The sequence below is a fragment of the Eptatretus burgeri genome, chromosome 7, assembly GCF_056783735.1.
Source record: "Eptatretus burgeri isolate ZD-2024b chromosome 7, Ebu_testis_v1, whole genome shotgun sequence".
Taxonomy (NCBI): domain Eukaryota; kingdom Metazoa; phylum Chordata; class Myxini; order Myxiniformes; family Myxinidae; genus Eptatretus; species Eptatretus burgeri.
This window is the reverse complement of record NC_140967.1, coordinates 11,134,790-11,162,289: the sequence shown is the minus strand read 5'-3', so window position 1 is coordinate 11,162,289 and position 27,500 is coordinate 11,134,790. Positions and strand designations below refer to the sequence as shown.

The 27,500-nt window shown below is 42.1% G+C and overlaps 1 protein-coding gene across 3 annotated transcripts in view; it reads right to left on the bottom strand.

Annotated features, from left to right (window-relative positions):
* SLC25A21 (solute carrier family 25 member 21) overlaps nucleotides 1-27,500 on the bottom strand; it is a 171,176-nt gene that overhangs the window by 47,740 nt on the left and 95,936 nt on the right. For all 3 annotated transcript variants that reach the window (XM_085887439.1, XM_085887441.1, XM_085887440.1), the window contains one exon: nucleotides 2,945-2,993. In XM_085887439.1, the coding sequence (XP_085743565.1) occupies nucleotides 2,945-2,993 (49 nt within the window). Of the gene's footprint in view, nucleotides 1-2,944; nucleotides 2,994-27,500 lie in introns of those variants that run through there.

Here is a 27,500-nt window from a genome sequence, read left to right as displayed (position 1 = left end):
GGAATGTTCATGAGATTCACTTTAATCTCCCTGTGGTATGTTAAAAATTCCAGATTCTTGCAACGTATGCGCTCTCTTTAAGCGCTGACACAAATTCACTTTGGATCTGAGTTGTTTCACTGGGTCTTCATAGCTGATTGGTGAGTGATGCTGGAAAGGGGAAGGGTTTTTATAATGTTCAAGAATCCCAGAGTACACTGAGTAGATTCTTTGCTGCAGGCACAGGCAGGCAGACATGCCTGCAAGGCATTTCCATGGCATGTGTTTTCCAATAGTTAAAAAACACAAGCAAGGTTTTGGCAAAACTCTCAGATAGACAATCATAAGTTCATTATTTAGTGAAAGTACATCGCTGGATCTGCAGAGCTAGTATTTTCGACACATTTTCTTTTATCTGACAAAGGATGGAATTTCATTTTTTTGACAATGTAAATGATGATATTCTGCTTCTTCTTCGTATTTAAATGCGACAAAAGTTAAATTGATACTTACTGCTCTTTATCCCACTGTCGTAAGGTGAGATTTAGGACTCTTGGTCCACATAGGAAAGTCTTAATTGATTGCGTACATAACAGATAAGGAACACTCAAATACTCAGTTTAGTCGAGACATGCCAACATTTTATTTACTTCGCAATATGTGAGTATATATGAACAACTTGTAAAATGCAACTCGTATGATTCTTACGGAAAAAAAAAATGTATATATAACGATAAGATTGCTTTATATGTTTGTATGTATGTATGTATGTATGTATGAATGTATATATATATATATATATATATATACATATATATATACACTAATAATAAAAGGCTGTGTGTGTGTGTGTGTGTGTGAGTGTGTGTGTGTGTGTGTGTGTGTGTGTGTGTGTGTGTGTGTGTGTGTGTGTGTGTGTGTGTGTGTGTGTGTGTGTGTGTGTGTCGTTGATTGGTATCTACATATGTAGGTTCCAGAATGTGTAATGGAGTCCTCCCAGGGTAGGCTCAAAGTATCCACCTTCATTTCAGTAAGGGGTCACGATTCATGGACCAAGCTGTGAAGTTTTCTGTTCTCAAATTTTTGTGTCGAGGGCTCTGCACAGCTAAAGTTACACTCTGCCGCTGCTTCTTGATTCGAGGGTCTCTTCGCACTCATTATGCATGACGTGGGGTTTAACAGCTAATCTTCTCAGCTCGGTTTATTAAAGTAATATGCGATACAAATTGCATACGTACGCTTTACCCAATAGCCACCCTCATTCGAAGACAGATCGTCCTCCACCAAGAAACCCATAACCCATGTTGCGTTGCGGAGGGATGCTGCACATGTGCAGTGGAGTGAAAACAGTCTCAGTTGCTCAGCCGGAAGTAATTTGCACCGTGCGGTTTCAATGTTTTTCTTTCGAACGCATTTTGCAAAAATCGAATATTTTGAATTGAAAATCTAAAAAAGTAAATAATGACTCAGCCAAATTTATTACAGCATGGGTTATATCTCTGCTTGAGATAATACCACATAGCTATTTGAGCAGTGCATACGTTTACAGAACACCGTCTTGATCACCGAGGTCGATCTTCACAAGGCCCGTGACACCTATGAGCTCAAAATCCTTTTAACTCTCACTGGTAGTTTTACAATGAAGAGAAATGTATAGGGAGTGCATAGCGATTGTGAATATGACAGCTCCGAGGAGTCTTTGGCTTCACAGAGCAGTGAGAATCAAAATGGCGGCCATAAGATGAAATCGTGGGTGGAGTCAGGCCAGCTGTTCAACCAATCGGTGGGAAGAATTGTTACAGAAACGCACGTGAAGCACACGCATGCACATGCAATATATACATAAACATATAATAGTTAATGATACACCCCTAACTTTTTAATTTATTCACATACAGCCTGTGGCTGCTTGGCGCTATCATTTTCTGGGGGTGTGGCAGTGCCACTGATGCAATTCCCCCTGTTACCAGTAAGCTGGTACTCATGTTGCTGGCCTCGGAAGTACGACAAGTTGAGTCAACCCACCTGGTGTTAATTCAATGACACAACGGGGCTTTAACTCAAGACCCTAACATCTTGAGCCAGCCCATCCTTCCATTGGGACCATACTCTGTGCAGAACGTTGGTGCTGTTTCAGCAGTCTCCTTGGCTATTGGACACAATCCTGGACGGGTCACCACTCCGACACAGGATACCAGCAAGCTGGCACTCATTTTGCTGACCTCGGAAGGATGACGGGCAGAGTCAACCCCACCTGGTGTTAATTCAACAGCTGAGTGGGATTTGAACTCAGGATCTGAGGATCCAAAGCTTGCCACCCTAACCATTGAGCTGACACCAGGCTTACCCCATGACTGATTGGTGATGACACCAAATATCGAGTCCCATTACAGAGAGTGCTGCTTGATCTGGGACCAACAAGTGCCATCTGTCACATGGACACATCGTATTTTGCCTCACCAATCACAATCACAACCATTATGCATCACCATTATTTTAGTGCTTCAGAGTTCTATGAAGATGATCAAGTTCTCCAATCTTGGTAAACGCCGTGATGAACGTCACAATGATGTCATGACTGTGACTCCAAAAGGGCCTCTTGCAGTGAAAAGATGCCAAGAACAAATGCTGTGACCAAGCAGATTAAAAGCGAAGCTACCGACTAGTTTCACCCTTATTGGGGCTCATCGGGACAACACATCACTTCCATCCACTTAGTGAGTTCGAAGCCTCATTGCTTTATACTGGTTAAATGGATTGGTGAAGTGTCCTCACCAATCACAGTTCGGGTGCATCATTAACCAACATATATATTTCTCTATTTATTTAATCATGACACTTGGTAGATATCATTTCTAGTTGTCTCAAGAATACTTCATTTAGTGATAGGTGAATGAGGTTGATGATGACATGTTCAACTTGCTCGGGAATGAATTCTCACAGTAGTTCCAATGTGAAGACTTACCTTGTTTTTACCACATCGAGAGGATGCATCAGAGAGATCTCTACCAGCCCTGCATGACAACAGACACACACACACACACACACACACACACACACACACACACACACACACACACACACACACACACACACATCGACAAGATAAGGGTGGTTCTTACATCATCAGTATTTTGAACAATTAAGCCTCATCTTTTGAAGCATGAGATCACAAAAAAGAATATGCGTCAAACAAGCAGTGATGTACTAAGTACACACACACACACGAACTTGCTGCCCTGAAAATATTGCAAAAATAATTAATTTTTGTGTTCACAAAACAACAAACAAGCTTAAGGAGGATATATAACTGGAACAAGAAACAAGGCAGTTAATTAAATTTGAATTCATGACAATGGACAAGCTGGAGGGTCGCAAATGATGTTGTATTTCGGAATTCGTATGCATGACATGGCACCTCGTGAATCATAAACCTGGAAGCATATCGATTTCTTCCATTTTATTTTTTGTGATAAGGGGGATGTGGAAATTCCAAAATCCAGGATATTTTATGAACAATTTCTGTCATAGAGGGAAATGGAAACGGAGTTCCAACATGCCAAAGCACAGCTAAAAGCACTACTCCATGACTGCTCAAGTAGAGTCACTTAACCACATGCATTTCTATTCTTAGGCCAACACAATTATTATAAATAATTATTCTTCATCAAAACATTCCCACGGGTTCCTCGGTCCCAAAGGTGAATTGCAATGTCCCTTATAACCCACCCGGAAGGGATTCACTTGAAGGTCGGTGGGCATACGCTTCTTCTCTAACTTCTGGGGCTCTTCTCTGAGCATTGAAAATACATGCAGGTAAATAAATAAATAAATAAATAAATAAATACAAACAGGTAAATTAATAAATACACCAGGAGATCTCAAAAGATCTTGTGAACAAGCCTGGTGTATTTATTTAATTACATTCAGCCACCCAGCGATTACACTTGGGAACCTTTTCAAATGTTGAATAAGCTCCACCAAGACCTCGTCATTTCGTGAGAAAATGTACAAATGATTTTGGATGCTCCATTAAGAACAAAAAATACAAGTTCTACTGTAGCCACGTGTTGACCTTAAAGCTCCTCCCACAGCACTCCCAGTTAACAGATCAGAATTCCACTCAAGATCAGGTGGTGGTATGCAGCTATCTTGGGAGACCTGAAGAAGGATCAAAGTTTTGGAGGTTATTCCAAAAACAGGAAAAAGTGCCACTAATAGTAAAGATTAACCTGACTAATAGAAACACTGCCAATGGGGGAGGTAAACTGTCTTGAAGTTGGGCAGATTGTGCATAAAGTAGGAAGCAAAGCCATAACAGAGTCAAAAGAAGATGTCACAAACTCTCCTGGGTGAAAATCAGAAATCCTTTTGGCTCAGCCTCTCTTCAATGGGAGATTGAGAGGCTCAAAAGGTAAAACTGCAAAGCATCACAAAATGCAAAGCCCGTCCGCAGTTTGAATCCGCTTTGAACTTGAACTAAACTTAACGAAAACGACAGTTAAACAGACACACTGAAGCTCAATGGTAAAAAAAAATTAAAAAACACGGAAGCAATTTAAAAACTATAGTAATTCGACTGTGCGCAGTCGACGGGTATGCCTCCGCTCTCCCGCACAAACACTTGAGTATTGACATATTTGACCCTTGACCTTTATCATATCTGGCCCAAAATCTAATCACTTAATTGACCTGTCTTACTTTACCTTTGTACCAAGTTTGATGAAATTCTGTCCAATATTTCTTGAGTTAGGGTGTAAACAGTAAAATTTCAGAGTTTGACCTTGACCATTGACCCTTGACCTTCATTACATCTGGCCCAAAATCCAATCACTTAATTGACCTGTCTAACTTTACCTTTGTACCAAGTTTGATGAAATTCTACAATTTACTTCTTGAGTTATCACGTAAACGAAAATCCGGACGGACGGACGGACGGACAACCCGGAAACATACTGTAATGCCTCCTGCACCCTTGGTTCAGAGGCATAAAAACAGGGCATCTCATGCTTGACGTGCTGTGGCAGGGCTAATACTATGACTTTGCCCTTTCATATTTTGACCCAATTTTTAATTATATTCTCAATATTCACATAAAAAAGGTTTGTTAAAAATTTGATAACAAAAGCTCAGACGGTAAAAAAAAGTAATTGTCTGGACAGACAGACAGATGGACACACACACACACACTCACCAAACACCAGGACCTCAAAAGTGATATCAAGAGATCTTGGAAGATGAAGAGTGTTGAAATTGCACCACCAATGATAATTCGAGCAACAGGAATAATAAAGAAGAACCTCACTGAGATTTTGAAAACCGTCCCAGGGGAATATTACCACAAACGAACTACAATTGGAGGCAGTCCGTGGTTTGGTGACGATCCTAAAAAGAGCCCTCGGAACAAAACTCTGAAAACAACAAAAATTGCCCAAAGTGAACCGTGATCCCTTGTACAAAGTGGAGGTGGATACTTTGAGTCATGGGAGGACTCCATTCCACCTCCTGAAACCTGCAAATGGAGATAACAACCAACGACACACACACACAGCGTAGAGATCACAAATCTCATCTCCATCTGTGTGGGGGTGGGGGGGGGGAGCTAATGAGGGTCACAAAAGGAATCAGTGCACAGGACATCGCTACAAAGGGTACTGGCCTACAAGTGTCCTGTCGGGGTGGGTGAAGAGTAAGGAGCAGTCCTGTAAGGTGTAGGTGGGTGAAGACTCAGGAGAAATCTCAATGATCAGGAATAGATTTTCTCAGTTCGTGTTCTCATCAGAACCCTTTTTGTTTTTTAGATGTTTCTTTTTGTTCCCATGCATCAGTCTTACATGGAGCTTGTATGTAAATCACCTGCAGGACAGAGACATTGGCAGAAATCCATGTACTTCAATGTGAATTACAAGGAATTTAATCTACAAAGGGCAAATACAAATAGTGGGCCTACAGTGTACAAGGTTTGAATCTAAGTTCTGAATGTCAATGAGCCAGCCGTTCAGATGAGAACGTGAAACAGGCCAACGCAAACTGACCTCATGCCAGGATCCCAGGCTTAAATACTATATACTGTAGTGAGTTGTCCGCAGTCTGCTCATGTATTTTTAATTCATGTAAAAGTATAATGATGTCGCTCAATATCCTGGTCTCGCTCCTTCAAGGTGGGCCACAAAATTTCAATTGCGGTTCCAAGTTTGAAAATGTGTCATAATAAAGCAACAATGTATTTGACATGTCCAAATAATTTGTTGGCACCAGATTTGGTGGCATGGTTAGAGTGTCCGATCGGAGTCTGGGAGGACGGCGAGTCAAACCCGACCATGGCCGAGTCTTACTGAAGACTATAATGAAATGGTATGTGCTGCTTTCTGATTGGGCTCAACGTTTAAAGGACAGAGTGCAGACAAACCCCGTCAGTTGGCATCCATGAGAGGAAGAAATTATCCTTAATTTTCCCGCTGATTGCGGAGATAAAGGAAACTTCCTCATAAATATGGTGATGTCATACCCAGAGTGCCCAGGGAAGTTACATCACTTCCCCCAAACTCAGCAACTGTGTTTGTCTGATGTCAATTCCAGTGTCGTCTCTGGTATTTCTCTGCGAGTGTGTGCATGATTTGTCTTGCATGCAGCTCCTCCACGAGCTTTCAACCCATAGCATAATAATAGCAAGAAAAAGAGCAATCAGAGGTTGCCGACCCTCGTCAGGACTTGTTTTGTGTGGTGTTTGTGAAGTTTTGTGTGGTGTATTTTGAGTGGTGTTTGTGTACTGACATGTAATGAAATCAATGACACATAATTAGAACTGCCACTTTATAACTGCTGGCAGTGATGACCGGGTACCAAGACGTCCCACGTTGATGCAACCCCATTTTGATTGGACATCTTACCCATGACATTTTTATTATTATTATTATTATTCAATTAAATTTAGAATGGGATTAAAATAATAAATTCAATTAAAATCAAATGGAAGACCAAATAGGTCCAGTCCTGCATTGGAGTCATCAGAAGGAACCCAAACAAGCAAAAAGAAAAGATGAAGTCATCAGGAGGAACCTGGATAGAATTCACATTTCAGCTGCTACTCCTCTACTCTCAAACTCATCCAGGCACAGCCAAGTGAGCCTTATTCAAAAAAAAATAATAATAATAAGATATTTTTTAAAAATCAATTTCCCCAAAAAAATAAATAATTCTGGATGCCAGACCATGCGTCCGATCAGGTTGAAATTTAAAATGTGTATTCAGCATCATCACTAGATCAGATTTGTGAAGTTTCACGTCTATTGCTTAAGCAGTTCCAGAAAGAACATCATCTCATATTTTTCTTAAATCCAATATGGCTGCCAAACCATGTCACATCAATTATTCCTTAACAACCTTGTCACACGCATGCCTTAGGGAACATTTGTGTGAACTTTGCCCTCAATCTGTCCAGCCATTCTGTAGAAGATTTTTTTATAGGTTTTAGAGTAAATCAAATATGGCTGCCAAACCATGTGACCTATGACATCATATGAGTGAACCTATTGTTCCTTATGAATAGGCGGTCATACGTGTAAAGTTTCACCTCGATTTGTTCAGCCAATTCAAAGATTTTTGAAGGTTTAAAGACAAACAAACAAAAAAAAACGATGGCTGCTGAATCCAGTGACCGATGACGTCATCAACTGTTTTTTTTCTGGAGACCATTTTATCCCTAGATGACCCTCAAAAATTATCATACTGATCAGATATAGCGTTTTACATATGCAACCATGACGTCATAACGAAGGCTCTTCCATCAGGAGTTCCCTTGTAAAAAAAAAAAAAATCAGTTATTGTCCAATGAGGAGTACTTTCCGTGTGCCATGTTTCAATTTTTTCCTTGTTGTGGTTTCAGAGATACAGACATCCAAATTTTTCCCATTTTCCCAACATGGCTACCAAACCACATGACCTATGACATCATAATTATCATTGCAACATTCTATATGAGTAGTCGCACCTATGTTGAGAATTTTGTCGAGTGACAACTTGGTGAAATGGAACGGCACTCTGGAGAGAACATACCTCCACCAGGCTAAATAGTTTACATTTTGTATGCCACTGATAGGTCGGATCTGATTCCGGACCTCAACCAAAATTAAATCGGCTTGTTCTTGTCACCTAACCAACTCTTTCACCTCGTTTTGTCACAAGTCGTCCAAAACTTTCAGAGATAACATGCTATACATTGTTTTTGGTCCCATCTCGCAAAATGGTGAAGAATCACGTGAAAAATTCTCAAATCCAGATCCGGATTCAGATCACTAAAATCAAATCAATTAGACCTTGTCACACACCCAACCTGTACACCAAGTTTCATGTGAATCCATCCATAACCGTTTGGGATATTGTGCTATATATCATTTTTGGCCCTATCTCTCAATGGTGAGGAATCGCTATAAAAATTCTCAGATCCAGATCCGGATCTGGATTCGGAATTTCACCCAAATTAAGAGTTCCTGTCCTTGTCCGTTCACCTACACACAAAAAAAATGTCAGAACGATTGCTTGAAAACTGTGGCCAAAAATCATGTGACAGACAGACAGACAAACACTACAGCCCAACATGTTTGACAAAAACTTTTTTTTCGCCAAGTAACAAACGGACCCAAATGCAATTCCCTCTCCTTCCTCGAGGGTAACTGGAATGGTACTCAGTTGAGTGCATACCTCTACCAGTCTGAACAGTTTACGTTTTGTATCTCACTGATAGGGCGGATCTGGATCCGGACCTGAATCAAAATCGAGTCAGCTTGGTATTGTCACCTACCCAACTCATCCATCAAGTTTTGTTATATTCCGTCCATAACCTGTTCAGATATCATGCGATTTATTGTTTTTGGCCCTTTCTCTCAATTGTAAAGAATCACTTAAAAAATTCGAGAATCCGGATCCAGATCTTCACCAAAATCTCATCAATTCGTCCGTGTCACACACGCAACCTGTCCACCACGATTCGTCCGAATCCGTCCTTAAGTTTTAGAGACATCCTGTTCACAGACAAACAAACAGACAGGGGTGAAATCATAACCTCCATACACCTTTGGTGGTGGAGTTAATGATGATAATAATAATAATAATGCACAAAATTGTTTTTGCAAAAAGATTAACTTGATATGCGATACGGTGTAAAATGCTAAGAATCATGTTCACCATTCTACAAAGAAAAGAAAACGATAATTTTGTGGAGTAATTAGTATGTACAAAGTCTTCCATGAGCGTCGGACACTATTAAATTAAAAAGAGAATGTCTGCATTTGGATGACGGGTTGAGGACCATTTCTACCAAACGCTGGTTGTGGTAGGAATAAGGAACTTTAATCACTCTGCAAGTGTTTGATAACAAAATTCAAATTGAAAAGTGGTCTTTTTAAGACACGAACCAGGCCTTACCTGGGTTGAAGGCCATATTACAAGATATTGGGCAATTTCTGAGGGCTTTCTCAATCTGTTCACAACAACATGCACTGGAGCCTCTCTGCTCACGTGCAGAACCATACGACCCGGAGTGGAGCAACTAGAAAACCAGTGACTGGTCTAAGAAGGTGACCATTACATTTGCCATTGCATTGTCCTCCAAAAACTGAATCGATGATCCGATTTACACTTTAGTAAGCATTCATTGTTACATAATAGCAGTGACAAGTCGAAAACACCCTTTTTTTTTTTAAAAGAGGATGAAGCATGGTGTGAATTTGTGAGCCTTGCTTAAAACGACACATGAAAGGAAAAACAAGATGGCATGCCTGGGAAGTCATTTTCAGTCAAAATAATGTTTGGCAAAAAAAAAAAAAACAGAAGAGGGAGTCTGCACTTAATCTGAGCTCAGGTCTTCAATCTCGCTCAGATGTGCTTAAGTACATTGCATTTGGCATGCGCTATTCCTAATCTGGCAGGGCAACTACCGGCTATAGATTTGTGCATAAACGGAATACTCTCCCACGTATGTATTCCATCAGGCATTGCCACAATGTATTTGCCATCTTGGTTGTGGATGTGCCCAGAGGCTTTGCTGTATCGGCAGCCTCGACTTCCCGCCGAATAGTGCAACCCCTTTCCCCCCCGGCCCTCCCAACTCACGATTCTACCAAACCCCTTCGAGCTCTCCACTTAAAGTAAAAGATGAACAAAAAGCCTCTCCTTCACAATGTACAAAGAGAGAAATTTTCATTGAAGGACATCACATTGAGGAAGAAGCACCAATAATAAGAGGAGAGTCAAGTTGTAAAAGGTCTATCCATGTGCAGAGGTTAATCAATAATAATCATAATAATAATAATAATAATAATAATAATAATAATAATAACAATCACAATTCAATCACTGTAGGAAATCCCTCGTTAGATTTCCTGTGCAAGGTATTTTGTAAAACAAGGAACGAGGGTTTGTTTCAGTGGGTTTTACAATGCGTGCAGTGGAGCCGGAATAATTGAGAGGACGTGAAACAACCTGGGCGTGAGAGCGAACGCGTCAGGGGCCCCTGGCCACTCGTGCCGCACAGCAATGGCTCGGAGCGATGCAATAACTTGAGGAATATTCACAACAAATTCATTATGGGATATTGCACCGTGTAGACATTTCTCAGCACATGTTAAAACTGGATGGTTCTCTGAAAACAACCGAGACAAAGACACTTTCATGCCAAATGCTCATTGCGATCGACATAATTGCAGGATGAGTATTTTGAGCACTTCGACCAAACAATCTTTGATATATTTCACCGTTCTGCAGAGTCAACAGTTTAATTTTTCTTGAAAGACATTCACCTCCTCCCACTGTGCCTGCATTCCGCCCACCCCATCCACCCCATCCTCCTTCCTTGACCACATTGTAGGCCTATACCTAAGCCCAGAGGGAAAAACTTCAAATTGTTGGCCATAATTGCACAAGCTCGAAGTTGTGGCCAACAAGTCGCACTGTTTGCGGAACTACAGTTTCTTTTTGCTAAGCTTCGGTTTTTCTTCACCGCACTCGAAGAACTCGCTAGGAGCTTGAAAGGACGACACTTGAGTTTTAGATTTTAACAAAAAAAACCATGAACAAAGCTGCACAACCGAAATAACAGGTAACGCCGCTTCCTGAACATTGAGCTAATCAATTCAAAATTGTCCTCATTTAAAAACAGCACCGCCCAAAACTTCTCAAAGTGCGTTGGATGGAGGCTGAATATTTATTTGTACACTGAGAAAACATGTCCCACTGATTCCACAAACCAGACACGTATCTTTCAGGAGATTGGTGCATTAGAGCTAAGTACTGGTAAGGACCAGAATGATCTGAAAAGGTTGGTCAAAGGCTCCTCGCTGAAGATCCACAAAGTGGCTTTTCCTTGGAACGAGTCCAAGACGCCATGTTTTAGTAGCTGGGGTAATTGATGAGATAATCATCCAAACGGGAATAACATGTGGAACTTTGTAGGTATACTTACCAGGTGACATACAAACTAGCTAACCAGGATCAAATTTTGTGGGGTACACTGTCATTCGATTTTAACATCAGAAACCTGACCCGAAATGCCTCGCTCCTGAAGCTGGCCCAACGACCATCAACGACTGCAAATCTACTCCACTGCCGAGGACGAACACCAACACAGATGTTGACATTTGAAGCCCTCGCGTATGATCTTCTCTGCACGCAGCATGTACAAATGCCACGCGCTTGCGGACAAGAGCTGAAAACATGAACATCCCTTGGAACGCGTTCTCGGGCCTGGGGCCAGGTGCCTGCCTGGCAGCTATAAGGGGCAGAAAATATAAGGACATCTCAGAAGGTCTGTGGCCTGCAAGGCCCAAATCCAATCTTATCAAATACAGGATGATGTAAATGGAAGGGATCGTACTGATCGTCAACATGACTCACTATGATTGCGCCACAATATAACGCGGCTTGATCTCCCCTTCCAATTTCTGTCATGCCAGCAGGAAACCTGCAACCTGCCTTAATTTGACACGACAGAGGCAACGTCACTGAGATGATGTAAAAATAAACGAACGAAATACTGCACGTCTTTCGTCTTCATACTCGTTGTGACTGCTGTGTAAACAAACTGAATGCAAGTCTAGACAGACAAGCATTAAACGGGAAGAGAAAAGGGAACCTTCAAAAACACATCAGTCATTCAGTTAACATTTACCATCAGGGATGAAACTTTTAACCCAGAAAGAGGAAAATCAGTGATGCAAGGCCAGAGAGGGGGCTGCACATGGTATGGAAGTATCACAAAAATAAATCCTCCAATGCTTGCCTACTTGGGAGTGTTGTGAAACTTTTGATAAATAAACTTGCCCGGTCAAAGTCAATGGTCGTGGTTGAGCCAATACTCATGCGACGAAGCATAGCGGTGCTCACGACAAGTTGGGAATGTTTCCGTGTCGAAGACCCCACACTGCATGGGTAACCACTCGGTTGTGGTTGTGGGGTGGATAAACTGCTGCCTTGGGACAACAGACACCAGTGGTGACAATGCGACGAAGCTCTACCCACTCAACCACCTGGAGACAATGGTTGCCAATATGTATGTGTGTCAGTGTCAGGATACCGAGTAGAAAGAAGGAGGGTGGTAAGTGTGGTGTACTGAATGTGGTGTAAGGTGTGTAAGTGTGGTGTAAGGAGCCATTTTAAACACGTTTAAGGCCTGATTGCGTGGCACGGTCAGTTTAAAGGATCTACAATCATAGAAGATATTATGTAGAGATAGCTACGTTGACAGCTCAGAACAATACACAACCTGAAACGACACAATTAGCTCTCAAACACCACTTCAAATGATTGAATCAAAACTTGCGATTCAAAAATCTTGTGAATGGAAAACAAGAGACAAAATGTGGTGACACCCACCATCACCTGGCAAGTGTTAACACCATGAATGAGATTTCCAAAATGCCAATTTTAAGCTGAACATATGTTGGCTGCTTTAATGAGTATGTGCATAATAAGCTGCATATGTAGAAATTGGTGTGTGTGTGTGTGGGGGGGGGGAGGGGTGCGGGGGGGGAGCGGGTGGGGCAATATACTGTATATATATATATATATATATATATATATATATATATATATATATATATATATATATATATATATATATATATATATAAATATATGTATGTATATTGTTGCGAATCTGGAAGCCATGAGCACACAACATACAAGGCCTATAGATCAGTTATATCGGTAAGTACATGTTGCCAGTTGGGGTCCCAACCCGAGTCTTATGGGTAATTAAATGTTCCTGCGCTGTGGAGTTATATTTGATAGTTAGGGTTTTTCGTTTATTTTTCCACCAACATCAATGCCGACCACACCGCATCACCCTCACCTTCACTTCGCTTCCTTCACCTCGATCTCGCCGACGTCATGGTGGGCGGAGTTCAAGGAGGAGCCGCGCGGCGGCCCTCGACCAATCAGCGTGCAACAAGTGAGGTGACCGTTGCCCGGCCAATCAGATCCTGTGACAGGAGGAAAGGACTCCGCGTGATGTCACCACGCCCCCGGGCCAATGAAGGAGCTTGCACACCTGTTTTGCCCAGTGAGAGAGTTTTGCCCAGTGCCCAGTCGCGAGGAGACGGCCCCCCCCTCTGAAGAGGGGGGTATAATTATAGGCGCGGTCTGTGCGTTCGTTGTTCTGGTCCTGGAAAGAAGTACGCGCATGGGTTCTGAGAGTTCTGGCAAGAAGTGGACATCTGCACGCACAAGAGTTCTGAAAGCGTCCGTGCACGGAGTGGTCGGTGCCACGGAGGGTCTTCTCCTGCCAGCTTTCGCCCTGCCGACTTCCGTTTGCCTTGAGCCGGGTCGTGAGGGCATCTGGATCATCTGAATCGTGCTGGGTGTCCAGTTCTGCCCCAGGACCTGGTCCTTGAAGACCGTATGAGGAGGACAGGTCTGAGGTCTGATAGGCCTCAATAAAGACCATTTGGTCCGATTATTTGGATGTTGGCATACAGTACGTGTGTTCGTGGCACCAGTCAGATAAGTAGTAAATTGTATAAGTGCCGTGCTGCACATACGTGCTTTTAATAATCGGTTTAACTCTGCTCTTGCGTGCTTCCCTCGTTCCCCAATTATTATTGTGAATAAAACCCCCGATTGTTAAATGTTTCAGCTCGTTCGTGTCTTTTCCTCCATTGACTTAGCGTGCTGCGTGTTGGGAAATTAGCCAGGCTGTTGCCATTGTAACGGGATATTTGGGACCGAGGGATCTCGGCGATCAAACCGCTCGGATCGCACACAGTTCGAGTACGCTAAGCGGCTCATTCCGTATGGGTGCCGTCGAGGGTGAATTTCCCCAGAAGGTTGGACCACGTGGGTATTTAGGTAAATTGAAATTGGCAATCGACCCCACCCCACGTGGACTGTCTATTGGTGAACTTCGGTCCAATAAGGGACCCGTACTTTTCTGGAGTTTTCAGAAAAGGTACGATCTAAATTCCAGGCGATCGGTCGAGCCGATTCTCCTGCTCCATCTAGCAGTCGTGCTCACGGCCGACGCTCAGCCCGCAACAACATATATATATATATATATATATATATATATATATATATATATATATATATATATATATATATATATATATATATGTACATATTCTTATGGATTTCAGAATCTGATCCGACGGACGCATACATACATCGAGGTCCTCAGACAGTTATTTCCCTAAATGCATGTCCAGGATAGACCCATCCCCAAGTTTGGTGGGATTCTAACTTTGATGCATTGAGAAGGGTAAAGAATGGATTCCCTCTCTTATGGAAAGCTCCTGTTTAGCTCACCTGTTCAAAGAACAGAGAGCTTTAGCAATACCCCAGCATGAGCGTGAGCGTGAAAATGTTAAAGTTTTTGGTGCAAGTTATTTCCTTTCTAATGTTTTTATCTACCACACTATTTTTTACTGATTACAATATACAAATACATATATTGCTTTAAAATTATTTGGATCAGACTTCACTGCAATACTTTATAAAAAAATATTATTAGACTAGTCTTTTAAAAACGATAAACGATAAATGTCTAAACAGGCGAGCATTGGGTGGCTTTGACACCACTCTGGTTTATAAAGCATTGCAGTGAAGTCTGATCCAAATAATTTTAAAGCAATATATGTATTTGTATATTGTAATCAGTAAAAAATAGTGTGGTAGATAAAAACATGAGAAAGGAAATAACTTGCACCAAAAACTTGAACATTTTCACACTAATGCTGACGCTGACGCTCACGCTCATGCCGGAGGTATCGCTATAGCTCTCTGTTCTTCGAACAGGCGAGCTAAAAAAAAAGGAGTACATTCCAGGAGTACGAGCTTGGTGAAGGAGTACATGTAAAAAGGATGCCAACAGGTAGAAATGCACACATAAATGGAGTGTGTATCACCCAAGGTGGCCACCCCGTAGTGATATATAATGAGTACAGCAGATGCGAGTACAATCTAAAGGTTCGAGTCTGCCCTTGTGTGAAGAAAGTCGTTACAATCATTATCTGATCAATGCCAGAAAAGAGAAGAAAAAAAAAAAAACAACAAAACCCAAGATCACCCAGAAAGCAAACGGTCACTTCATCATGCCCCAAGCTTGCCCCGCAATTTGCTCGAGACCTGTTTGTTTGCATGTGTACGGTGAGTTTGCAGCTGCCAGCAAGCTGTGGCTATCGCAAAGCACCCCTTATCCCCCAAACAGTCAAAGATGAACATGCCACATAATGGGCCTGCCTGGGTCAAGGCAGAAGCAACCTTTGTGCTTTCAACCCATGGGACAAAAGGGGTGAAAAGGGTCTTGTTATACAAACCAGGAGATCGAGAGGCCACAAAGTCCAAGCTCTGATTTCACCTTTATTACTCAATGCATGTGTGTCATTTTACAGACGAACGTCTCTGACTTTCCAATTTTGAGTTGAACATCAAGTGGCGGAGGAGAGGGACGGTCAAAAAAAAAGCAAGTGATAATGAAGAAGAGGATGATAAAATATCTTGCCATCTACCCATCTCCACCCTCCACACTTCCAAATTAGCTCATTTTGAAATGGGTCCACTTAATGGTGAGGATACTGGATTGGTAACCCGGAAGTTGTTGGTTCAAATGTGGCTGAAGGGAGCAGTTTTAAGGATTTGGATGGAAAACTTCTGGAAATTAATCTGGTCTTATGAGAATTCCTGCTGTCGCCACATAATTGTCAGTACAAAAAAAATTAAAAATACAGCTGGCTAATAAATGATCTTTGAAAAGGAGATCTACCTGTACCTGTAGTGCTAATTTACACTTTGCAATTGACTCTTAAATGCTCTCGGGGCACCAAAATACTGCGCTGCTCAAATTCCCAGGCTAACACATCAAACAAAAACTAAGGGCAAACATTCATGACATTTATCTGTGCTTATCAAGACACCACCTTGAGCCGACTGATTGCTCGTGATGCAGTTGTGGTTTGTACTGCGAAATGGAGGAAATAAAAAATAATAATAATAATCAATTGGATCATGGAACTTTGGCACAGGTGATGAGTCAGAGACAAATCAAATCATGATGTAGTTCACCATCTCTGCCAAATCAAAGGCACCACTTCCAATCAACATGATTTTCTGAACACAAAGCAGCCTTCATGATGAACGTAGAAATAGGCATTGTTTATTTTATTACTTAAACAAATGTGGCACAATTAATAACCCATGCCCACCCCTTCCCTCCCTCTAACCTCATCCTTCTACGGTCCACCTCCCTCCCGTCACTTAACTCCAATATCTCCATTAATGGTCATCACTCGATCTATATTCACCAAAGGCTTCTGTGGTCATCAAACCAACAGTATCTTTCATTGTGTGTCGGTACCTGGTGAACTTCTCTACCGAGAGATACTACTACTTCTACTCCTACAACTATAACGACAACAAATATTTCTACTTTGTGAGGCTGAACGGGCGAGTTTGTAGCCCAAGTCTTGCACGACCAGACTGATCCGGCCTGAAGCTGGACCGAAGGTGAATAAGATAGGAATTTGGCATTCGTTCAGAGTGCTGGTGATAACTGATCTCTTAGCTAAAGACACCGTGGGATCGTATCTATCCATGCCCACTAACTAATACTAGCAGAGACAGGACACAGTTATCCATCCAAGGGATGGCACACTAACTCAAACAACAACACTCTGCCCATGAAGCTTAGAAACATTAATCTCAGTATTTATCTTCTGGTCGGGAATCGAACCCAGACTAGACATCTCAAAAGCAAATGTGACATCATTAGCAGTTTCAATTTTAAAAAATGGTTAAAACGTTAATTGAGATCAAGTTAACTATTAAGAATGGGATTCGTAATGAGCCTGGGGTCAAATCCCAGGTACCACGTTGATTTGCACTCCGAATCCCTGTATTCTTGTGATTCATATTTAAGAGTACCGACGCTGATTTATTCCACTGTGACAGGTCCTTAAGCTCTTGGTGGACCAAAGACATTCTGATGAAGTCACAGCGATAACTTTCAGTGGCACCGTCACGTTTACGTACCTTGGACGTCAAAGGTCGGGCGAAAATCGTAACAGACAATATGGCATCATACTGATGTAACTTTCAGACAAGAAACAGGTGGACGTATTCAAGTACAACCCAACCCCCTCTCTTTGTCCTGAAACCTTGCTCTCGATGTAAATGTAATTTTTAAAAAGGTAAAATGCAGTGATGCGAATATACTCACTCAAAATCATGTGATTTTTCATTTTAAGGTGAGTCAAGATGATTGGGACGCAAGCTTCCCTGAATTTGAGGATATTACAAAGTCATCAGCCATGCTGAAATAGGGAAGACCTCTGGTGAACATGATGGTGATGTCCCTTATGATGACACACACACACACACACACATTTTTTTGAACCCCAGCTGAGTCAAGCTAAAGGTTAAAGGTGGTTCCTGCTACCACTACCTCTTTGCTTGATACTTAGCATTTAAAAAAAGATAGAGTACTGATAAACAACCATCTAGATTGGCAACCATTGAGTAGGCTTCAGTGGGCCTAATGGCCTCCCATTGTGATGGAAGTTCCTTCTTGAATGAACTCAAATTAATTTTATTATTATTATTATCCAAGATATTATTATTAAAACTTAGAATGCAGAAAAGCTCAAGCTTGCACAGCAGTTCATGCCCTCCATAAAGTGTGAATATCTCCAGGTCGCAGACAGAGTAAGCAAAGGGTCTTCAAAGCTACGGTCAAGTCGATCGCTCTTGATGGGTGTGAATCCTGAACCATGACCCAAACATTGGAGAAATCACCAGATGGTACCTACACCCGATTGCTTTGTAAAGTTCTGAACGTCTCTGATATTGTGAGGGAACGCCGCCTTGGCCTTGAGGGTCATGTGATGCAACCTGAAGACCTCGCCAAGAAAATTCTACTCCAGGGGCCCGAGGAACCCCAGAGAAAGGGTCGTCCCCTCACAACCATTCGAGACATCATCAAGAAGGACACCGGCTTGTCAATGCTGTGTCTCATCGAGAATCCTGGAAAAATCTCATCATGTCACGATGACGAGTAGATGCCAAAAAAAATTATCCAAGGAATGGAATGACCTGCAGTACAATTCCAGGAAAGTGGTGAAAAAGTAATCTTTCTGGACAATTAAAATAATATATCCAATCACCTCAACGACCTACACCTCTGTCGCTTCTTCCCTCAAACCGGCAACACTGCGTAACGACTAAAACAGACAGGAGCACCTTGGGACAGACAGGACATTTGTAGCTTTTCACAAACACTCATTGTGAAAGATAGTGAGCATATGTTACAGGTCAGGAGCATCATTGAATTAGGTTAACATTAGATTGAGACCACCTGCTCGGAGCTTGCTCATTCAAATGGGATATGGCTTGCATTATGGTGTGCGGTGCACAGCGACAACATGCTCGGGCATTTCACTCGGCCCTCGTTGAATAGGAAATCCAAGAAAGGTCGTTTCCAAAAACTAAAAAAAACAAAACAAAAAGAGTTCAAGTGACAAAAGTTCATGTGAAATGTTTCTTTTCCACGGAAATACAAGGTGTCGCTGTCTTTGAAAGGTCTGTGGCCAGCAGTGACAATCTACTCGCCCGCCGTACACCGTGAAAGATCTTATCTCCGAAAGATTAGCAAACTTGGCGACAAACCCGCATGTCATCCTTTTCCCACCCTATTCCCACATTTCCGACATGCGGGCGGCAATTCTCAGGACACACGGTGAACACGCAATAAAAACGAAACGCCGGGAGATGGGGAGAGATTTATAGCGGGGAACATTTTGGTATATTTGTGTAACAGAACCCAATTACCAATCTCTTGACAAGCTAGTAATTTATTGTGTTTTCTCTTTGCTGAGCCCGTTTCTCATTGGGTACGGTGGTGTGACCATGCATCCCAATTCCATGGCACAAACAGAATACATATGGGCGCTCATCCGACGAGAAATGCATCATCACATCATGAGCGTGCCTTCCTTCAGAGGCTCCCATCATCCTGCTTTGCCGGCCAGACCTGACACAGGGCACATGGAAAAGATTTTGGAAACGTCTCCAAGATGCCAGCCCACTGAACAAACCCTTCCCGCAAATTAGTGTGTTCGAGAGGGGGATGGGTCAGGAGAAGATGAGGGCAGAGTGGAGGAGGCTAACATTTGGTGGAATAAAAATCACAAACTGGTCAAACGACTTCAGCTGCTCACTAAATCATACCATATCATGACTGGATGAATGTCACCTGAACTTCAAATATCCAGAGTTTGCACATAGCCATAATTTAGCCAGAAACTCGGAAAAATAAAGTGTGTATTTATCACAACCCCTCTACAACTGCCTGACAAGTGGTCGACCACAAGGTGATAGAATTTCAGCCGTCCATCAGCCGACAGCTCGACCGACCAAGCTTTGCGTCGGTAATGCCAGCATCCCCAAAACATAGGGTATAAAGGCTCTCCGAGCTCGACGATTAAATTTCTTTTGGAATAAGGGAAACTGCAATGTCCTTTTATCACCTCCTTGCAAGTTTGCTTTGGCCCAGACTCGTCCATTATCCATTACTGATAAAATGAAAACAGATTATCAACTTCAAAACAATAAAAGACTGAATGCGGGCAAAAGCAACACAGGGAAATTTTTTTTTTTTTAAAACACAACAGTTGCGTTTACCACACCTTGTTACCATGTAAACAAACCGAGAACAATCCAGAGAGACCAATGGATGCCAGGCACCGCTGAACGATGTGCATCTGCAAGCAAATCCTTCGAGAAAAGCCAGGTCATTGAAACACAGACAAAAAGAAAAAAAAACTAAAATCTTCACACAAGGCCACCGCTAAGAATCGGCAGATGTGACCAAAAAATAAAAACAGCTCGACAAAAAGGGTGGCGTTCAAGAAGTGCGAAAATGAGCGAAAGTCACTGGTCTGGGACTCAGACGTCAAACATTCTTCTGTTTTTCTTCCACATTCGGCCAACATTGTTCCAACAATAGGCCACACTTTCTCCAACAATAGGCCACACCTTCTCCAACAATACACCACTATTTTTCTAACAATAGGCCACACTTTCTCCAACAATAGGCCACACCTTCTCCAACAATACACCACTATTTTTCTAACAATAGGCCACACTTTCTCCAACAATAGGCCACACCTTCTGCAAAAATACACCCCTATTTTTCTAACAATAGGCCACACTTTTTAAACTGGCCACATTTTTCCAACAATAGGCTACACTTTTTTCAACATTAGGCCAAACTGTTTCCAAAAAGCCACACTTTTTCCAACAATACACCACACATTTTACAACAAATGGCCACAATTTTACAACAATAGGCCACACTTTACCAGTAGTAAGCCATAATTTTACCAACAATAAGCCATACATTTTCCAACAATAAGCCATACTTTTACCAATAAGAAACCATCATTTTGTCTAACAATAGGCCATACATTTACCAACAATAAGCAATACTTTTACCAATAAGTAACCATCATTTTGTCTAACAATAGGCCATACTTTTATCAATAATAAGCCATACTTTTACCAATAAGTAACCATCATTTTGTCTAACAATAGGCCATACATTTACCAACAATAAGCAATACTTTTACCAATAAGTAACCATCATTTTGTCTAACAATAGGCCATACATTTACCAACAATAAGCAATACTTTTACCAATAAGTAACCATCATTTTGTCCAACAATAGGCCATACTTTTATCAATAATAAGCAATACTTTTACCAATAAGTAACCATCATTTTGTCCAACAATAGGTCATACATTTACCAACAATAAGCAATACTTTTACCAATAAGAAACCATCATTTTGTCCAACAATAGGCCATACTTTTACCAATAATAAGCAATACTTTCTCAACATTGGGCCAAACCGTTTCCGAAAAGCCACACTTTTTCCAACAATACACAACACTTTTTTTGGTATAAATTGTGGAGGCTCATATGAGAAAAACACACAACGCCCAACAAGGGGGACAGGAAACAAGAGGGGTGGGAGAGGGAAAGATAAAAGAGTGGGGAACAGAGATATTAGGAGATCTGTGGAAGGGAGAGGGATGGGGCAGGGAACACGGGGAATAGAAGATGGACACCACAGGGACTTTCAGGACCTTACATGACAGGGAACTTTCCAGAAGGAAGGCAGGGAATTTGAAGGAGGTGAGTTTGGGGTGGATTAGCGGAGGTAGAAAAGATCGTGGTTTTGGATAGGGAAAGATAAGAGGTGGTGGTGAACAGCTGTTTTGAAGACCTGAAGGGAAAATGGGATTGAAGAGAGTGTGGGAGTTTCTTCCAAAGGTGGTGAAAAGGTGAGCTGAAAGAGTGAAGGTGAGCAGTGATTCGTGATTTTGGTAGTTTGACTAGAAGGGGGTTGTTGGCAGACCTTGAGCTCCCTGCTGAAATATGGGAGGGACACATCACATACAGAACAGGGGGGGGGGGCGAGACCGGAGAGGAGACGGTAGAAGACAGAAAGACCACCAACATGTCTGCAGTGAGAGAATGAGAGACCCAAAGACTCAGCCTCATCGTGGTAGATACCAATGATCCTAAATGCCTTCGTTTCCACAGCGTGAAGCCGAGAAAGGTGAGAGGCAGGAGCACCAGCCCAGATGGGAAAGCAGTACTTCAGCAGGCTGCAGACAAAAATTTGTATGTGGTCAGGAGCTCAGGTGGGCTGATGAAGGATCTTGCACGACGGAGTATGCCCAGTCGGCGACTGGCTTTGTAGGCGAGGTTGGAAATGTGTTTTCCCCAGGAAAGATCATGGCAGATAGTGAGACCCAGAAGCTTGAATGAAAGGACTTCTTCCAGAAGACTGTTGAGAAAGTAGATTAAGGGGGGGTTGCCAAACCGTCCTAGTGGAGAGGCATAGTGAGAGTGAGAGATTTGTCCGGATTGAAAGACATGTTCCACGTGTTGGACCAGTTTGTGATTTTATCCAGATCTGCAATGAGCGAAATAGCTGCTGCTTGATGGTCTGAGGGATGACAGATGGTACGGCAGAGGGTGGAGTCAACAGCAAAAAGATAAAAGAGGATTTTCCAGAGAGTCCGAGAGATCATTGATGAAAACCAGAAAAAGAACAGGGCCCAGAACGCTACCTTGAGGAACTCCAGCCTGGACAGGAAGAGGAGATATAGAGAACTCCATTTAGGGCTGCATGTTGACTGTGACAGGAAAGGAAATCTGCGAGCCATGAGTGGACATGGCCTTGGATAAAAAAATTTTTTATAACAATCGGCCACATTTTTCCAACAGTAGGTCACATTTTTTCCAATAGGCCACATTTTTTAAATCAGCACCATTTTCCAACAATAGTCCACACTTTTTCCAATAATAGGCCACAATTTTTAAACAATAGGCCACATTTTTCAAACGGCCACATCTTTCCAATAGTCCACACTTTTTCCAACAATAGGCCACACTTTTTTCAACAATAGGCCACACTTTTTTCAACAATAGGCCACACTTTTCCAACAATAGACCACACTTTTCCAACAACAGACCACACTTATTCCAACAGTAGGCCACACTTTTCATCAATAGACCACACTTTTTCCAACAATGGACCACACGTTTTCCAACAATAGACCACACTTTTTCCAACAATGGACCACACGTTTTCCAACAATAGGCCCCACTTTTTCCAACAGTAGGCCACACTTTTTTCCAACAATAGGCCACACTTTTCCAACAATAGACCACACTTATTCCAACAGTAGGCCACACTTTTTTCCAACAGTAGGCCACACTTTTTTCAACAATAGGCCACACTTTTCCAACAATAGACCACACTTTTCCAACAATAGACCACACTTTTCCAACAACAGACCACACTTATTCCAACAGTAGGCCACACTTTTCATCAATAGACCACACTTTTTCCAACAATGGACCACACGTTTTCCAACAATAGGACCCACTTTTTCCAACAGTAGGCCACACTTTTTTCCAACAATAGGCCACACTTTTCCAACAATAGACCACACTTTTTCCAACAATAGACCACACTTTTTCCAACAGTAGGCCACACGTTTTCCAACAGTAGGCCACACTTTTTTCAACAATAGGCCACACTTTTTCCAACAATAGGCCACACTTTTTTCAACAATAGACCACACTTTTCCAACAATAGACCACACTTTTTCCAACAATAGACCACACTTTTTCCAACAGTAGGCCACACGTTTTCCAACAGTAGGCCACACTTTTTTCAACAATAGGCCACACTTTTTCCAACAATAGGCCACACTTTTTTCAACAATAGACCACACTTTTCCAACAATAGGCCACACTTTTTCCAACAGTAGGCCACACTTTTTTCCAACAGTAGGCCACACTTTTTTCAACAATAGACCACACTTTTCCAACAATAGACCACACTTTTTCCAACAGTAGGCCACACTTTTTCCAACAGTAGGCCACACTTTTTCCAACAATAGGCCACACTTTTTCCAACAATAGGCCACACTTTTCCAACAATAGACCACACTTTTTCCAACAATAGACCACACTTTTATCCAACAGGAGGCCACACTTTTCCAACAATAGGCCACACTTTTTACAACAATAGGCCACACTATTTTCCAATAATATTCCACACCTTTTTCAACAACCCACATTTTTTTTACAACAAAAAGCTGAAGTTTTTCCAACAACAGGAAAACAAGTGATGAATGATCACACTGTAGTCACAACCTGCGATGCAAAAAACAAAACATCAGCAGAGGATGACAGGCCTAATGTGATAGGCCCACCAGAAAACCAAGATGGTGGCCATATCATTTTGTTTGGGTGGCATGGTGGGTGGAGTCAAGCAACAAATGTGGGTATGGTCCAGCAGCTGTCCAACCATTGAGTGCACATTTTTATAATAACCTCAAACAAGAACCCCAACAACAACAGAAACGGAAGCTCTTGTTGACCTGTGACATGTCGCAGGTAAAAAAAGGGATAGTATAGCAAAGTGAAAGGAGCTGTGAGTAAATGTGCCACCAGGCTTGAAACCATAACAGAGATAACGCATTGGATTTAAATTGGACAAGGCTGGTAGAGTTGTTTGGGTACATAAGACAATGGATCCGATGGACAAGGAGTAAAGTTCCAGTCACATGTGACACATCAGTTTCTCCAGTTTCATTGGAACTTTGCCCTTTCATTGCAACACCTTGTCCATTTTAACTACATTATTATTATTATACTCATTGTGATAGAAAATTCCCAGGAAGTAGAATAATACTGCTGGGTAGGCAACTTGTGCATCTTCGCCATCTTTACCTTACCAATGTGACCGAGGCACTGTCACAAAGTCCATCATCCATGCATTGTTCATTGAACTCAGCAATGGCAGCAATCACAAAACTACAGCTGCATCATGATAGAGGCTTGTTGACGGATTCAAGCAAACAATCAATGATCATAACAAATAATAACCTGAACTCCAACCACTGTATACATCGTTTTTGATTAACATTCGCCAGTTTCTCACATTGACCACCATTAATTTGCGATAAACCCATTGATGCATGCACATGACCCTCATTTCACAATTCCAAACATCACCCTGATACAACCATCCATCATATAGATCAATCTATTTACAATATCTCTGATAGATTAGTGATTGACTTTTGGCATCTTTTAACCAAAGACAACCAAAGAGGGCACAGAAATTTATCACAAGAGGCCATTTGGCCCACTATGCACGTGTCATATTCACAACTCCGACATTATGAGTTAAATGTCTATGTGATGCTTTCACGATATGTCGGCCGCTTGAGTTTGTTCACCTATCGATCTGAAACTCAGAACTGCTTCGCAGGATGAAGCTTAAATTCTATATACATCTTCAAAAGGAAAATTCTTTCCAATGCAAATTTAAATTTAGTTGCAATAGGTAAATGCCACAAGGCATTACAAATCCAAATGCTGCAAACAACTCGGTGCTCATATTTGCTCTGTACGAGGTCACTCAATTTGGAAACAGTGGTGACTTATTGGTGAGGATACTGGAATGGCAACCTGGAGATCATGGGTCCAAATCCAGCTGAAGACCGCAGTATTAAGGACTTGGATTCTAAGCTTCAGGAAGTCAAGCGAGTTTGAGCAGAATTCCCATGCCACTGGTGGTAAAACCCCAGCTGGCTCATTAATGATCTTCAGGGTGGGGCAGAATGCTACAGAGGTAGCGCACTTACCTTTGAGCTGTCGAGTATGGGTTTGATTCTCGGCCCGGCTATAAACCAATGGACTTGGTGTTTGACAGGCCAGGCATTACATCACAAAGTGTGCCATCCTTTAGATGGATGTTAAGCCGGGTTTCCCATATACTACCATTAACAGGAGGACAATAATGATCTCAGTGTTGCTGGAACAATTGGTGAGTCATTACCGGCAACCTTCCTAAATCAGCTACAGTCAAACGTCAGGTCTGGCCAGCCAGTTTGTCAAACACTTGGACCAAAAAAAACAAAAAAACAAATTTACTTGGTGTAAATGCAGTAGTAGTTGTTGCAGTAAGAGGGTGGAGAAAATCTGACAAGTGTAACTCATCGCAACCACCCTACCAAACTACATATTCCTGTATACACGACTTTTTCAGGATTCAATGTTGCATATAATCTTTATAAAAGTGGGACATATACAGATTGGATGACAAGTCAAACTCTCCCATTTTCAAAGAGTCAATTCTGTGCCGGATACCTTGCAGGGCCTCAGAGTCCGAGCCACGCCATGTGCTCGCTCGGGGCACACACGACTCACAGGAATAGGAAAGGCCCGTTTGCAATTCTCCAGACCAGTTGGTTCACGAGAGCCGGGATTTTACATCACCAGTAAAACCAGCTGCAAAAAAACTCACTTTATCCCACTTCCTTGGACCGGCAATTTCACTTTAAAGTGAGCAGCGTCTGCCGAGGCGCCAAAAGCATTGCTGAAGAATGCTTACCATTACTGCTGGCAGCCGACCAGCCAGCCAAGATTCTAACACACGGTGAGATCAACAGTACAGTGCTGTGTCGGAGAACCTGTGTATACATTAGGTGCATTGTACATCTTCATGTCACAGCAGGATGACAAGTACGGTGAAGAGCAGCTCCCTTTATTTGTTGCATTACTTAGTTGCTTGTGGAGCAGTTTCTGTGCTTGTCTTGAGGGAAGAAAGCTTGCTGGAGGTACTCCACAACAGGTAGACTAAAGTGGTGCCGTGAGAATACTCAACACTATCGTGTGTAGGCACGAGGGATGCAATTGGGAGGTGGAACACCGTTTAGATTGCCAGGTGACCAGCCTGACTCGGAGCATTTCTTTGTTCATGCAGAGCACAAACATTGATTGATGTCTGTACATCATTTAATTGGTCCAGCAGCTTTTGGCCTGTGCTGCAAGCCTCGCATGTTAATCTAGGTTATACCGATGTACACCGGCTCATTTGGGTGGTGATCAATGGCAATTCCCTTGTGTAGATGTACCACGACCTCCTCCCGAACCTCCATCGATGAGAGATCTCAAATATTTCCTTAATCTAGTTTTAAGATTTGATCCTTTCCGTTTTTTTTTTTTTAAAGTCCTGCTTGTTTCCCTCAAATGACATTCCCACTGGAGGTCACCTTCGCATCTTGATGTTTCGATAATCTTGTATTTAAATAAAATTTGTGTGTAAGTTTAAAAGGGTGTCTTCTCAAATGGAGTATCCAGAGTTGCACCGATACGGTCGTGCCTTATCCCTTACCCAAATCCCCCATAAGAATTACACATGGAAGTTTAGTGGGCTTTAAGTCCAGTGAGAAATACTCCCTATGGGGCATTCTGTCGAACCATTACAATTTCCCATAAGGAAGCAAATCACCCCACGGGCTTTTCCCATGGGAGAAAATTTGTCCAGTAGGAATGCCATGCGAATTTTTGGGGACATTTGCATAAGACGTGATACAAATACTGCCTGTTACATTGACCGGCAGCAACGAGAGCCACCGTGAAAAATTGGGAGCACATCGATACA